We start from the raw sequence: 15652 nt of genomic DNA on the forward strand, positions 1-15652 counted from the left end.
TAAGCATTCTTTCTGACTTCATGTTTTCTGCATATAGTCTTAAGAAGCAAGTTTTAACAGCTGTGTCAATGTTATTTTTTTATGCTTATATATGTGCATAAATAGTGCTCACCTGCATTGTAAAAACTATTATGCACAAGTCAAGTCCTCCTCCTAAATCTGCATAGTTGCCCAGACAAAAAAGTGGACAGTCATTTCCAGGTATTTTGGGTAGCTTACACAGTTTCTCTTTCTCCGAAGCAAGAGACTGGATGCTACCCAAAGAAAGAAGACAATGCTTGCATAGCACTTAAAGGAGGCATTAGTGGGTTGGTCAGGTGGGGTACTGACCGAAGTCCCACACCCACCTGAGGGCCCATCCAGCTGACCTCTGAAATCCCAGTAGCTAGTGACAGTTGGTGAGATGGGAGTAAACCCATGGACAGACTTTGTCCCGGGACCCACGTCATCCTGACACCAGAACCGGAGGCCTCTAGGAGTTATCTATAACTACAATCATTTCCTTACATGCAAGAACACTTGCATTCATATGTAAACTGGGTTTGCTCTAAAATTATCAAAGTAAACTAAGTTCAAACCTTGGTTTCAGACCCTGTTATGTTAAAAAGTGAGAATTAGACAGAATAAACCACATTTTCCTAAGTTTGGACATTATGCAAAACCGTGGTTTATTCAAAAGTGAAGGTTTAGAATTTCCTCCCTTGCATACAGAAGGGAAGAGGGGATGGAGAATGTGAGCCTGAGGCTCTTTATAGTTTGTTGAAGATAATCTACACTACGAGGAGTTTGGATTATTTGAAGTCAGTCTCAGTATTGTTCCACTGAAGCCAACAAGTATTTTGTTCCCTGAGTTCTTGAAAGCTGACAACAAGGATATTCAACTATTTTTGTGTTCATTTCAGTGGCAAGGATTGCATTTGGTTGCATACCTTTCGGTCATTATCAGATTCACGGAATATTAGCTTGACTACTTCATTAGTGTCAGCAGCCCGGATCGTCTGCATTGTAGCCTTTGCACAAAGTGTCTGTTAAAGAAAAGCATACAAATGGGAGGGGTAGGATTAGGTCTTTGAAAATATATATATTAAAAAGAACAGATATAGAAGAATTTTGCCTCTTTTGTAGAACATTAGTTGATTAAAATTATAAACTAAAAACCAAAGTAATCAAAGCATCTTAGGAAGGCTCACTGTGAATCCTTGGCCATATATCCAAATGCCCCATATTTTTTCCATTAATAATCTTATGAGATACGGAATATTTAGAGACTTCTCCCCTGCTTTCTAGATGTGATCTGAGATAAACGCACCAAGTGACTTCCCTTACTAATGTACATTCTCTTAGTCCGGGGTGGCCAACCAGCAGCATGCCACGTGCCACTTTTTATGTACAGAATCTTGAACATACCACTTCACCTTATTTCGGCCCACTCTAGACCTGCTTGGGTGGTTTTGCCGACCCATGAGATCTGCCCACCCTCTGGCTATCTTCCCCTTGCCTCAGGCCTTGGTGCTCCCTTTCTGGGCTTTGCACTAGGAGAAGTACTGTGCACTCACAGCCATGGAGCCCTGCGTCCGCTGGCACAGCCATGACAGGCAACTTTGCATGTGCCACTTAGGAAGTGTCTATGTGCACTAGTGGCACTTGTGCCACAGGTTAGCCATCCCTGCCTTAGACAGTACTGTACAAGTACATTCTAACGTGCCTGGAATCAAAAGCAGAGAATGAAATGGAAACCATGAACAGGCCTGACTTCTTTATTCTTTGAATAAACAAAAACTCAACAGCTTGATTTTTAACAAAGCAACAGCAAAACAATATGGTTAAAACAACCTTCTTCAGATGTGGATCTCTGTTATCTAGAAATGATTGCAGTTTTGAGTAATAAGAATTAGTCAATGTTTTGGCGGACTCTGTGTTAAGAAAATCTCTCAAAAGAAGCATGTCCAATCTGTTTTAAAACAAGCTCATCACTTAACATGGGTTTCCTCAGGAGCAGGGGTCTCCTCATGGGTAGGGGCCACCTCGGGGGTAAGGCACAAGTACTGCCAGGACTGGGCTCCTAGGCAGGGCATCTCCCCGGGAGTAGGGGGGGCCCTCCTGGCCAGAAAGGGCGGGGCCGGCTAAGCCAGAGACTGGCTTCATAAGCAGCCTGGGCAGCCTAGGGGAGGCTGCTCCTCCCCAGGCAGCAGCAGTGCCGGAGGGAAGGCCAGAGGGGATAGCAACCCTGGCCTTATTCGGATGATCCAGGATCCGAAAGGGAATTTGACTGCCTCAGTCCTTGAGAGAGGGAGCCGGGACTGGGAGCTCCCAGATCCGGGACCCGCCTGGGCCCCTGGGGTGACCTCAGGAGAGGCGAGGCTACAGACCTGAGGACTCACAGCCAACTCTTCCCAACGGTGGCCAGCTGATCGAGGTGCAAACACTGAGGTACCTGGGGGCCACCTGAGGACATCTGGGCTGACCCCGGACACCAGCACTGCAGCTCCCGGGAAACCATATCCCAGGGCAACAGGCACAAGCTAGAAAGCTCCACCTGGAACCTCAAGGGGTCGGGAAGGGTCGGGGAATGATCCTATCATGCACCGACGGAATGTGTCTATGTAAGTGAAAAGGGCCTGTGACATAACAGGGCCCATGAATGTCAAACGGCTGACTCAAGTAAATTGCCTGTGCAAAACGGCCGTGTCTGTCTCCCGTCCTTCTCTCTGTCGACAAACGCCCGTCATCAACACGGTAAGCCCCCCGCGTTCAGTCGCACACCAGGGGGCGGGGCCTTTGCCCGTCATGGACATTACACCCCTACACACACTTTGTACTGAGATCCTGTTACTGACACCACAGGAAGTTGTAACTAAACGTATTCCCTGCCAAGCTAGGCTGAGAAGAGAGGGACAGTGGCACACCAAACCCCTGGGACAGTTGTGGTTTGTTATTTTCTTCCCTGTCGTTCAAAGCTAATCACTTTTTCCACACATCCTCACAATTTGCCTCGGATCCCATTTTGTCTCTTTTGACAAGTAATTAACATTTTGCCATCTGTGTCTGTATGCAGCTACCAGTGAGGTAATCCACCAGCAAGCCATTCTCAAAGTGCGCTCCCTTTGGATACCAACCATTGAAATTCAAAGCACAAATTAGCTAATCAGGTCAAGCCCCCCGAAAATAGCCCTTTGGACTCATGTGTCACAAATCAGTCTGGTCGCCTTTAAACAGCGCACCAGATTAGAACAAGCACCCGAACAAACCAAAGCGGAAAACCCGCCGCTCTCTAAAGCTGGTTTTCTAAAGCCCTAACAAATCGCTCCATCTTTCACTCATTTAAACCTTCCAAATGAGGGTCAATATGGTCCCCAAGCATCCAAATGCTAATGCGCTTAAGTGCGTTTAAGCAGCTTTCTGAAGTGAATGGGCCAAAGAAGGGCTCGAAAAGACAAGGCAGAGTTACTGTCACTGTCAAAAAGTCATTGTAGCCACCCCCAGAGTGGCTGCAATTCAAGAAATTCATGATTTCTGTCTCTTAAAGGCATCTGTTTGGGAACATTCCCCCCCCCCCCGCCACCACCACCACTTACTCCTCAAGCCGCTTTCTATCTCACAGCTTTGGGCCTATTCCAAAAGAAGAATTGCCAAAAACAATCTGATCAACTCTTGAGGACCAATAAAGTGAAAGGGTCCAAATACCTTATTGCTTTCAAATTTCAGAGAGACAAAACGTTACCATATTCTCAAACAAAAAGTGATTAGGCAAAGGTTCATTTCTTATACAATCTGGGAGCATTTCTTCTTCCCACTCCACCTCCTTTCAGCTTCTACTAAGTCGTAGTCACCCAAGCAGAAAACTTTCAGGAACATGTGCCTTTTTAGGCAAGCCTGCTTATGAAGGGATTTTTTGTTGGTGCTTAAAAAGGGGAAAAAAATTAAAATGCTACGAAAACACACTGCCCTTTTCAGTCTCTTATGGGTCTCTTGAAAGGTAGCTTTTGACAAAAGTGAGACAAAAGGAAATCAGAATAAAATCATGGGGCTGTCTTGTTTAATTGAAGACAACTGCCTTTTCCTATAGAAAACTGCCATCTCTGCCTTTTGCAAAGAAACCGGTGCTTGGTCTTTACATGGTCTGGGAAAAATAAGGAAATGTGTCACAGACTAGAGAGGTACAGACAGTCCTACAGAAAGAACACAAGGTGTTCTAGGGCACAGCTATAAACTTCTGGACACAATAGTCCACATATATTTAATTTTCCATTTGCTAATTAGAATTTTAGTGTTCTGACATAGAATCTTAAAACACACCAAGTACAGTTCCAATTTTGTTGAGGTCATTGGCAAATACACAATTCATTTTAGGGTTGGGCCTGCACAGAGTACCCTGTGGATTTGGGTTGTTGGCTCAAAGATATCCCATGTTCAAGTAAATGTGGTATCTTCTAGTTAGGTATTACATTCGATCCAGAGTGAAGGGACAGAGAAGTGCAACAGGAGGTGCAATACCAGATACTTGCTCCTGACTCAGCTAAGCACAGAGGTTTGGGAAATGGGCAGCATTGTCAGAACAGGACTGTTGTGTACGCTGTCTGCTACTAATTTAAATCACTGGGATGTCTTTGTATATCACATGATTAGGATTGCGTTGAAAGAACATACAGAATAGTAACAAGAAGAATCTATATAAATGTTTAGCTACGTAAATTGCTTTGTGAACTACTTTTTGTTGAAAAGAGGTATATAACAACAAAAAAAGATTTCAAAGATATAGAAGAGCAAATGTTGACTCTGTAAGAAGAAAAATGAAATAGCTGATCATCTGTTCAGTTCATGTAGTAAGTTTGCCCAAATCGACTATCATGACAGAGTTGCAAATATGGTTCACTGAAAACTTTGCAAATAATGCAGTTAATCTGCACACTGAAATTAATGGGATCATAAACCTAATAAAAACACTGAGAACAACCAAGTAAAGATTCCATGCAACTTCAGATTCCAGACAGTTAAACATCTAGAACACCAGATAGAACAGTGATTGACAAAAAGAAAAATAAAATCATTGGTATTGCAAACCCAGGAGAGTAGAATAGAATATAAAGAACATGAGAATATCACAAGATATCAAGACCTATGAGTAGAATTTGGGTGTCACTGGGAGAAAATGCCAGATGTCACTGGCTCCCTAGGAGCAGTGCCTAGAAGTCTGAAGAAACATCAAGACATTCTTGGCCTTGAGAAAATTACACCAGCTCAGCTCCAAAAAACAATACTGCTTGGAACAGCAAGAATCCTATGATGATATCTCTAGGATTCCCAGGATCCTGGCTAGATCCCAAATTGCAGAATATAACTAGACCAGAATAGCCCTTTGATTACTGGCAGCTTGGTATATGAAGTGACTTTAATGAGAGAATGTGATGTTTGCAATATTATATAATGATGATGAGGGATATCTGATTGTGGCTGTTTTTATTTCAAAAAAATTAAGGTAATGCTAAGTTATGCATGGGAAGGATAAAGTGGATAGAGAGATGCTGTTTACACTCTCACCTAACACCAGAACCAGGGGACATCCACCAAAATTGAGTGTTGGGAGAGTTAGGACAGACAAAAGAAAATATTTCTTTACTCAGCGTGTGGTTGGTCTGTGGAACTCCTTGCCACAGACTGTGGTGACGGCATCTGACCTGGATGCCTTTAAAAGGGGATTGGACAGGTTTCTGGAGGAAAAATCCATTACGGGTTACAAGCCATGATGTGTATGTGCAACCTCCTGATTTTAGAAATGGGTTATGTCAGAATGCCAGATGCAAGGGAGGGCACCAGGATGCAGGTCTCTTGTTATCAGGTGTGCTCCCTGGGGCATTTGGTGGGCCGCTGTGAGATACAGGAAGATGGGTCTATGGCCTGATCCAGTGTGGCTGTTCTTATGTAAGTTAGCTGATATGTAACAATGAAATCACAGTCATATCACAGGTCAGCAGAGCATGAATTATTCTGATTATTTTGAACCATTTATTTTTAAGATGCAAACACCGGTCCAGGTGATTAAAGTTGAGTTTCACTAAAGTACAACTGAATTAGCCTGATTTTGTGCAGGAGATTTACACTGGCCTTCTATAAACCTGTCAAGGAGAAGGATAATCCCAGTAGCACAGGGGGGAAAAAAAGACTTTAACCTTTTCCATAGGAAAGCATCTACAGAAGTGGTCCCCCATGGCACCATTTACTTCTAACAGCACACTGTGACCCACTGGATGGTCTGGGAGCTCCTAATGCAGTATCACTGTTGAACCCAAGCTACTGTGGGTTCACAGCTCAATCCCGAGCTGCCTGTTCTGCTGGGACTGCCACAGTGCCAAAACGGCTGCTGCGGCATCCTGTGTGCAACAGGGCTGCCACCTCCAGCTCCTCAAGGGAAAGGGACTTTTGTCCCCTTCCCCGGGTAAGGGAAGTAGCCCCACAACGGGGCTACTCGATTCTGTAGCAGCCCTTGGGATTCTGCAGTTGCCCTGGAATGCCACCTCCCCACCTCACCCCATGCCCCCACCTACCTCTCTGCCACCCGGCAGTACAGCTAATCACAAAGCGGCGGCACACCAGTGCTGAGGGCCCGCAAACGTGCTTTATGGCACATTCGTGACAGTGCACGCCGGCAATAAGCCGGCACACACTATTTAGGATTGGGTCCTCAGTCTGTAATTGTCAAACCACTTAATTTGGAACAAAGCTACTTTTGGTTAGTGCTGATCACTATTGATTTTTGTGTTATTGTGTTTATTATATTTTACTGAATTGTTTGTAATGTGTTAGCTATCTTGAAAACCTTCCCATTAGGATAGGAAAGGCGGAACAGAAATATTTTTATTATTTATCATGATCATCATCATCTTGCTTTAGGTAGTGAGCATTTATTGTGTTTCTAAATGAATATATTTATTAATATTTGAATTGATATTAAATGGATAACTCACATTTAATTTCAATTTACACAACCTCCTAATCTGCTATGTTCAAATGCCAACACATCAGTTATTCTCCAAATCCCAGATGTGTGGTCCCATTTTTTGCTCCAAAAATGCATTTGTTTTTGACCATTGTTGATACACACTTTCTCTACTTGCACTTATATTTAATTTTATTTATAACATATATAGGTGCAGAAGAAATAAACATGCTTTTTTATTGTACTACTTAAGACTTAAGAGCAACTGGGCATACAAGAAGTGTGTAAACTTCAGTCTTTGGAGACTTGCACAAAATGCAGAACAATATCACTATTTCAATATATGAACATGTGCTGATATTTTCAGTGACCTCTTTGCTACTGTTCTTCCACTCATTGTTGATGTTGTCTCCAGATTAGTTCTTCACTTGACAGCCTATCCTTTCCCATCCCAGGGTTCTCTGGCTCTTTTATGTAGTCTGTGTGGTAGTTCATGTATTCTGAACCTGACAAGCAATGAAAGAGTCTCTACTTTTTTAACCAATCACGTATAAGTAGGCAGTATGTGTTTGCCTCATTAGAGAGAATGTTGATATTTTTGCCATTGTATAATTTGTAAAACAGTACAAAGCCTTCAAGTATTCTTATATAGTAACATGCTTTACTCAAAAGTGTAATTGCAAAACAATGGAAGATCTGTCTGCAGAACGGAGATTTAGTCAATTATATCTGATAGTGAATCTAATGCTTAATTCTCAGTATAGGTGGTAAACTCATGTCTGGGGCTGTAGCATTTCCAAATGTAGATGGCAGTTTACATGATGGAATGTTCTTTCATACAATAAAATTTCTGAATATAGAAAATCAGATGTCAGAATAAATAGTCTAACCTAGCCTTTTCTCTAAAGTGAAAGTCTTAACATATATGCATGTGTGTGTGTGTGTCAATGGGAGCATCTCAGTAAGTGGGTTCTCATTTAACCCCATTGAAGTTAAATGGTATCGTGGAATCGCCTAGATAAAAGCTAATCCTCTGTGGAAACTAGACCTAAAATGGCCTCAAGTCCTCAAGAACTGTGTTCTGAGACCACAATGTCTGTGCTGCTAGTGCAGCCCCAGGTGCATGACAAGAGTGCCCAGCCCCTGCTGGGGCAGGTAAGTCAGCAGAGGGGGTGTTCCAGGGTTGAGTATTGGGCCCTTAAGGGCCGACTGGGGGTGGATAGCCTAGGCTCCTGTGCCCCTGGCCCAACCTCGACACTGTACACAGTTGGATTTACACCAGCAGATCTGAGTAGGGCCTTTGGGGACCATGCGTGGTAGAGTAGGTATGTAAAAGAGCATTAATTACTGCCACCCCACAATATGCAGCAGACGTAGTTCCAGCCCAGGCTGCATTCTCTGGGCTGGCCTAGGACAGGATTGGACTGAAAGCTAAGTAACAGTGCAATCCTATGCTTATCTAAAAGTAAGTCCCATTGTAATAAGGACCAACCAGCTACTCTCTAAGTACAAAAGGCAAGGGATAAATATAATTTAGATGCAAGCCCTCAAACTCTCAAAGCCCTCTGAGAATTCTCCAAGCCTTATGCATAGAGAACAGCTCACATGGCTTATATTTATTACTACATTTTTATCTTGCCATTTATCCAAGGAGTGGTAGTGTAGATGGTTACCCTTACAACAACTCTATAAGACAGGTCAGCTGAGAAGTAGTGCATTACAACAGGTCATCTAGTAAGCTTCATGACAAAGTGGGCATTTGAATTTGGATCACCTAGTCCTGATCTGTGAACCACACTGGTTTTCTAAGAATATGTATCCAAGAAGTAATTTTTCATAGTTTGATAAGTAAAAAACATTTTTTCTGCTGCCAAGGAAGTTTGCAAAGTACTGATGCAAAGTTTACAGGAAGGTAAACATAATACTGACTTGACTAATTTGAAACAGAGAATAGGTGAAAACAGCTCAGGGAAATGACCCAATACAGTTGCACCATATTTTAACAATAACAGCTAGTAAATTGCTATTCTTTTCTCTATATCTTCAAGAGCTGCTTGACGCATGTGTCACTTGATTGGATGCCAAGAAGCCACAAATCTAAGAGCCCTCCAACATTCAGCGGTGACAGAAGCATTCTGTTCCACCATAGGAACACATTTGCTCGCTCTTCTGTTAAAGTCATACATACTATTTTAACTCATCTGCTTCCCCATTCTCTCCAGGCCAGGAGGACAAATTGCCCACTGTGGCTCCCTTTCAGAAGCAGCACAGCGCGCAAAGAATCGTGACTGAGCAGAAACACAAGGAACAGGCACATAAAAATTCATCACTTTGGCCTTTTGACCTGTTACCACTGGGTTTGGCATACCCTGTCTCAAAAAGTAGCACCAGGGGAGAACTAAGCAGACCGGTTGAGTGAAATTACTGACAAAAAATATCTTAGACACAGGAAAAGCCCACCAGATGCTTCATTGTCTTTGTGGAGAAGTGGTGTTGAAAAAAAGGGGTGATCTACCACATGGCATACTGGGTGGAATAAGTAGTGTCATTGTTTCAGAGCAGCTCTGTCACTTTACTGACTGCAGTACAAAGAGGTGTAAAGCAAGATTTAATCCTGACTTTTTAGCTAGCAGATTAAAACCAATCGTGCCAGATGTCCACAAGACTGTTTAACATACAGAAAACTCCCCAACACCAACCCCTGTTACACTATGAGGAGCAAAGGCTCCAACAACTTCTTTATTTCACGTTTTTTTAATTGAGGAAGAAAGAAGGTTGTTGTAATGGCTTTTAAGATGCTCATTCATTATTCCCCCCCTCCAAAAAAACCCAAGCCCTTTAAAATGAAACAAAAAGTTATCAATAATGTATATTGCCAAAACAAAGTCAGGTTGTTGAGTTAATCAATACTGTACTTTGCCAAATTAAAGTAAGCCCCAAGCCAAGAGGAAAATGTAGGAAACTGTAACTGTCCCTGTTGTGTATATGCAATGTTGGACAGAAATGGCTAAAATACGAAAGCAGCTCTACTCGTGTGAGGCAGACATCCCTCTTATGATACCGTCACGCAAGACTTGCTGTAGCAAACCACATATTGTCAGAATGGGCAAGCACAGTCACTGTGGCAGTGCAATGTCACAAGCACCGAGTCACTACTGACCCTTGGGGTGTTACCACTTCCGTGACACTTTCCTGGTAGACTATAAGCAGGGTGGTTTGCCATTGCCCTTCCCACTCATGTTACCTTCCCCCAGCAAGCTGGATACTCATTTTACCGACCTCGGAAGGATGGAAGGCTGAGTCAACCTCAAGCCGGCTACCTGAGATCCCAGCTTCCTCTGGGATTGAACTCAGGTTGTAAGGAGAGTTCTCGGTTGCAGTACTGCGACCTACCACTCTGGGCCACAAGGCTCATTTTAGCCACTTGGGGGAGCTGCTTTTATGGGGAAAACAACACAGAGAACAGCATTAATTTCCTTATGCAATAATTCACCGGGGGGGGGGGGGAGATACTTCTGGTTTTAAGCACATTTCTTAATAACAGTCTTGATTCAACATGTAGTTTGGCTCTTACAAGTTATTTAAATTCCTAGAAATCTGGAGGGGTTTTTTTTTTAAACAACCCTGTATACAGATAACAACAAAAATAAACGTATTAACATCTCTGCACATAGTGCTGTACAGCACATAGTGCTTGCTGTAGTCTGAGAAAGTATGACCTATGAGCAGGCATGTTCCCAGTGAAAACTCTGCCTCTGCCATGAACCCATGAGAAGTTTCTTTTGAAATTACCTCAGCAGCATAGGAGCCACTTTAGCACCTCATCTTCCTGTACTGTTCTGGTACAACAGAATCTGCAGAGGTCCATGGCATAGTGACTTCACAGGCCAGTGTTCCTCCAGTCATCAGGAGAAGCAGTTCTATTACGTAAGATAGTTGCATTCTTGGCTTTCCTCAAGTGAACTGTACTTGGGCTGATGCAGGATAGGACTGGACTGTAAGTTAAGCAGTAGTATTAGGGAGGGGGGTGCAGCACTAAGTTTTGCAAGCGCCTCAATTCACCATGTAAGCTACCTCTCCCTCTTGCCTTTGGGGCCATTCTGAGCAGTGGGACCAAAGCGGAGGAGACATCTCTTGTGTTGCTTTCACTGTCCAGAATGGCTCAGAAGATGAGGGAGAGGGGTGTGTTACCCGGCATGTTGAGGTGCCTGCAAAATTCAGTGCTGTGCCCCCCTCTGAGAATGCTACCGAAGCTAAGTAACAGTGCAATCCTATGCATGCTTACTCAAAAGTGAGTCCCATTGTAGTCAGTGGTGCCTAATCACAGATAAGTATGCACAGGATTGCAGTGTAAGACTTGTAAAGTGCACTGTACAGTGAAAACAATCCTAAAAACAATCATAGGAAATATTGTCATTCCAAAATATGCCCCAAAGGAGGTCAGTCTTACAACACAAAAGAGGACACTATTGCACTATAGTTAGTCAGTACGTGGCTGAGACAGGATTTGAATCAGGTTTCACAGTCAGTTTGCCTGCTCCTATAATACATTTTATTAATCATAATTTTGCAAAAGCAGAATATCAATTACAGACACACATTAAACTAGAGGATATTGAATCCTCATTATTCCACTACTTATGAACTGCCTGGGGAAAAAAAATTCAGGCAACATTAAAATAAAATAAAAAATCATCCATAAAGGGCGCAATCCAAAAGCGCTGTAAGGCACATTTGCACCTCCTAGAGAGGAAGATGGGCCAGCACCCAGAAGCGCTGACCTGCGGAGGCTGCTGGAAGCCTCCGTGCTGGCTTCCTCCTCAACTCTTGCGTCGGCCTGGCTGGGCTGATGCAAGGAGAAAAGGTAGGTGGGGGGAGGCAGGGGGAGCCGTTCCTGGGCAGGGGGAGGGCAGGCGACGGGCAGCCCTGGGGGCGGGCAGGCGGAGAGTGAGAGGTGTCCCCGTTCCCGGGGAGAAAGGAGCGGCTCCACGCCGCTCCGCTATCCTCGGACTTGCGCCACCAAGGAGACCCATAGAGGCCAGCGGCCCTTACCCAGGGGTAAGGGAGAAAGTTTTCCCTTTCCTCTGGCTGAGTCGCTTATGGCCACTATCCTGCTCTGGATACAGCGCAAGCCTCCTTACTTGCCTGTTCCCATGCAGGACAGGATTGAGGCCTTAGTCAATAGTCCTTATAAAAGGAACAAAAATTCCTAATAAAAAGATGCAGAGATGTGCATGGAGGAGCCATTGGCTTTCAAGATGACTCTGTATCTTAGACTACAATCCAATACACACTTCCCTGTGAGTAAGTCTAATCGAAATCAGTGGGCCTTACTTCTGAGAAGACATGCAAAGGACTGCACTGTTATAAATACACATTTTGAGAGTTGACAAATCAATGTAGGAAATGTAACAAATTCGATGTTATAAACACTTTTATTAAATGGTGATCTTCAGGACAATCATGCCACAGGCCACATGCTGTCAAAGAAAAACAACTACAGTGGGGTCTCCATATCCATGGGCTTGGCATCCATGGATTTGAATATCTGGCAAATGAGAAATGCCTTCCACTCACATCTGGGAGTTTTCTGAGGAGGCCAGGCCACAGATACCGAGGTCCCCCGTACTCCTAGGCAAGAGTGAAATGGCAAACTGTACAGCATTTGTCTCTCCTGCCTTGGCTTCCTCTCCCACTACTAGCCTCCTTGTCTGTGCTCATTTCCATTTTCTCTTATAGCTACTAGAAACAGCAGTGGCAAGGGCAGAGTAAAGGAAGTGCTTGCAGCAAGGAGGATGGTGGAACAAGTGCAAGGTTTACCACTTGGCTGGGTGAAGACGGTGGAGGAGCAGAGCAACAATATACTGCAAGGACTCACTCCTGCAGCTGCAACTTATTTCTGTGCCCTGCTGCACACAAAGACTCCTTGTGGGACCTTGTTGGATTCTTGGCAGAGAGGACCAGGACCTCTCTCCATCATGGTTAGAGACAACTTTTCCGTGAAACAGTGTTCAAGTGTAGCATTTTATTTCTATCTGCCCCACACACTGGCAACAATTCAATTATATGGCAAAAAGTAAAGGAGTAACCTGGAGAGCTAAACCTGATCTCCATCCCTGGTGACTCCAGAGCCCAGGGTGATGGACTGATCACCCCTAACTAGGTAGCAGACTGCACCCAGTTAATGTTGTCCTACAGGAGCTCCAGAAATCAAACCTGCTCCCTGTATCCACAGCATTTCCCTGTCTGCATTCTGTTTCTTGGTCACACAATACTGCAAAGTAACATAGGAACTATTTTATAGATATAATTGAGAGCATCCTTGTGGCAATTAGACTTTAACATACAAATAAAGTATAAGTACTAAACAGCAGCCAGAGTACTAATAGCTTCTGATTACTGTCAAACACCGAACTAAGGATGCAGTTGTATTTTCAGGGTCTTTTTGGCCCTGCTCTGCCATTGACAATCCATGGGAATTCAATTACACTTATTCTTTTGAAAAGAAATCACTGAATGTTCTGCAGGATCTCATTAGAAACCTCTACAAGTTTCTAATGCTACCAGTACTTATTCTGGTCTGAAAATATTTTAACAGACATAAATCTAGCAAACAATTGTACATTGAAAGTAGTTTAATACACTTCAAATGTTTCACCATACTAAAACACACTTTTGGAAATCGGTGAATGCAGTTTGTGAGATACTATTAAACACAATTAAAGTTCTTTTAGAAAGCTGGTGTAGTATAGCTGCCAAGAGGCTGAGCTACAAATCAAGACAATGCTTGTTTTGCGTTTTGTTTCTTTTACATCTTATCTGAATAGTGACCTTACAATATGTCAGCTAATGGTGTGTATTGTATTTGTACATGTTGATTTATATAATGACTTGGCCACTGTTCTAATGCATAAGGATGTAAGTACATGGCGTGGTGTCAGAGGTTGGCCAGATCAAGCCCTGGCCAAGGCCCATGACCTTCAAAGGGTTCACTTGTTCAGGTCAACCCCTGAATTTTCAGTATTGGTGGTAATGCCAATGAGCTATCAGGGGAGTGTTGGCATCATGGAAGGGTACAGTGCAGGGCTTTGTCCCAGAAACCTGAGAAATGTGGCACCAGCATTGCATTATTTTACAACAGTAAGGATAGACTACACCTATATCAATTTTTGCTAGAATGTTGGTAACCCCTGTAATCAAATAATAAGTAACAACTTCAAGTAATGTCCTTTTTGATACTCAGTTAAATAGTACCTGAAGATTTTTAAGTTGTAGCTGTTTCTCCTAGCAGTACCTGCATTCCCATACAAGTTGCAGACCTACCAAACACACAGAGCCACAGCACATTTGTATACTGTCCTTCCCTACAAAACCAAACATAACTCCCAATGAAAACAGCTCTTGGACAACAAAACTTAGCAAACAGGTAGGTCATCAATGTTATAAAATAAATGCAGTCTCATCTGTAGCCACAAACCCATTATAAGTCCTCAGTCAAGTTATTATACTCATACTAATCAGTTGTTACATTTGGGGAAGGCTTTCCAACCTGATATGAATTGCATACCTCTTGTCTTCATTGCCAGAAAGGCAAGAGTTGGCCATGTTTATTTGAACATTGTATCTCTGTGATGACCTGAACAACAAACTCCATTCTCTGGGGGCAGATTGAGAAATCGGGGAACTACTACATTAAAATACATTAACCACTACCTGGTTTATTTGAGTCTTTCTTGTTGCAGTAAGGGCAAAAGGTATACAAGAGTCTGAACCTCATATCATGTTTGTTTATTTTTTTAAATCAGCGGTGCCCAAACTCTGGCCCTGGGGCCACTTGCGGCCCTCGAGGCCTCTCAATGCGGCCCTCAGGGAGCCCCCAGTCTCCAATGAGCCACTGGCCCTCCAGAGATTTGTTGGAGTCCACACTAGCCCGACGCAACTGCTCTCAGTGTGAGGGCAACTATTTGACCTCCATCCACTGCTTGTTGTTTCATGTCTGTGATGCAGTAGTGGCAGCAAAGGAAAGGCCAGCCTTGCTTTGTGCAAGGCCTTTTATAGGCCTTGAGCTATTGCAAGTTCCTCATTCATTCATACAAGTTCATCTTTAATATATTCATTTATGTAAACTTATGTAAATTTATTCAAATTTTAAATGTAAATTAATTCTTTTTTTCCCCCGGCCCCCGACACAGTGTCAGAGAAATGATGTGGCCCTCCTGCCAAAAACTTTGGACACCCCTGTTTTAAAATAACTGAATAGATCCCCTCAAGCTTCAGTTCCCCTTCTGTAATACAGAGGCAATAATTCTGACCTACCTTACAGGACTACACATACAGATAATTTATGTGAAGACTCAACAGCTGAATTCTTCCCTTTAGGGATACCACATTATTAACCATCATTTATTTATTTTTCATATATGTTGGTTACATAGATACAGCTTAGCTACAAAGAGCAATCATGGAGCTTACTATTAGTAGTAGAGCTGAATCACTGTATGTCTTGCATAATATGATGCTCTGATGCTTCTACAGCTAGACTTTTTTCCTGTTTTGACTATGAAAATGACAAGGGTTTACTTCAACAAATCCATTGACATGAGGTCTTGACAGGCAACGTCATGAAGATAAGGTTCTGCTTTCCAAGCTGAACATAAGTCTAACAAAGAACTGTTGGAATTTGTCCTCACTCGAATCTTTCCACAACATTATTTGTTT

The 15652-nt window shown here is 43.1% G+C and overlaps 1 protein-coding gene across 3 annotated transcripts in view; it reads right to left on the minus strand.

Moving 5' to 3' along the window:
* The window catches only part of INPP5A (inositol polyphosphate-5-phosphatase A), a 311939-nt gene that overhangs the window by 61458 nt on the left and 234829 nt on the right, over nucleotides 1-15652 (minus strand). For all 3 annotated transcript variants that reach the window (XM_066619882.1, XM_066619883.1, XM_066619884.1), the window contains exon 10: nucleotides 930-1025. In XM_066619882.1, coding sequence (XP_066475979.1) covers nucleotides 930-1025 — 96 coding nt within the window. The remainder of the gene's footprint in view (nucleotides 1-929; nucleotides 1026-15652) is intronic.

This window comes from Tiliqua scincoides, chromosome 3 (genome assembly GCF_035046505.1).
Source record: "Tiliqua scincoides isolate rTilSci1 chromosome 3, rTilSci1.hap2, whole genome shotgun sequence".
NCBI lineage: Eukaryota > Metazoa > Chordata > Lepidosauria > Squamata > Scincidae > Tiliqua > Tiliqua scincoides.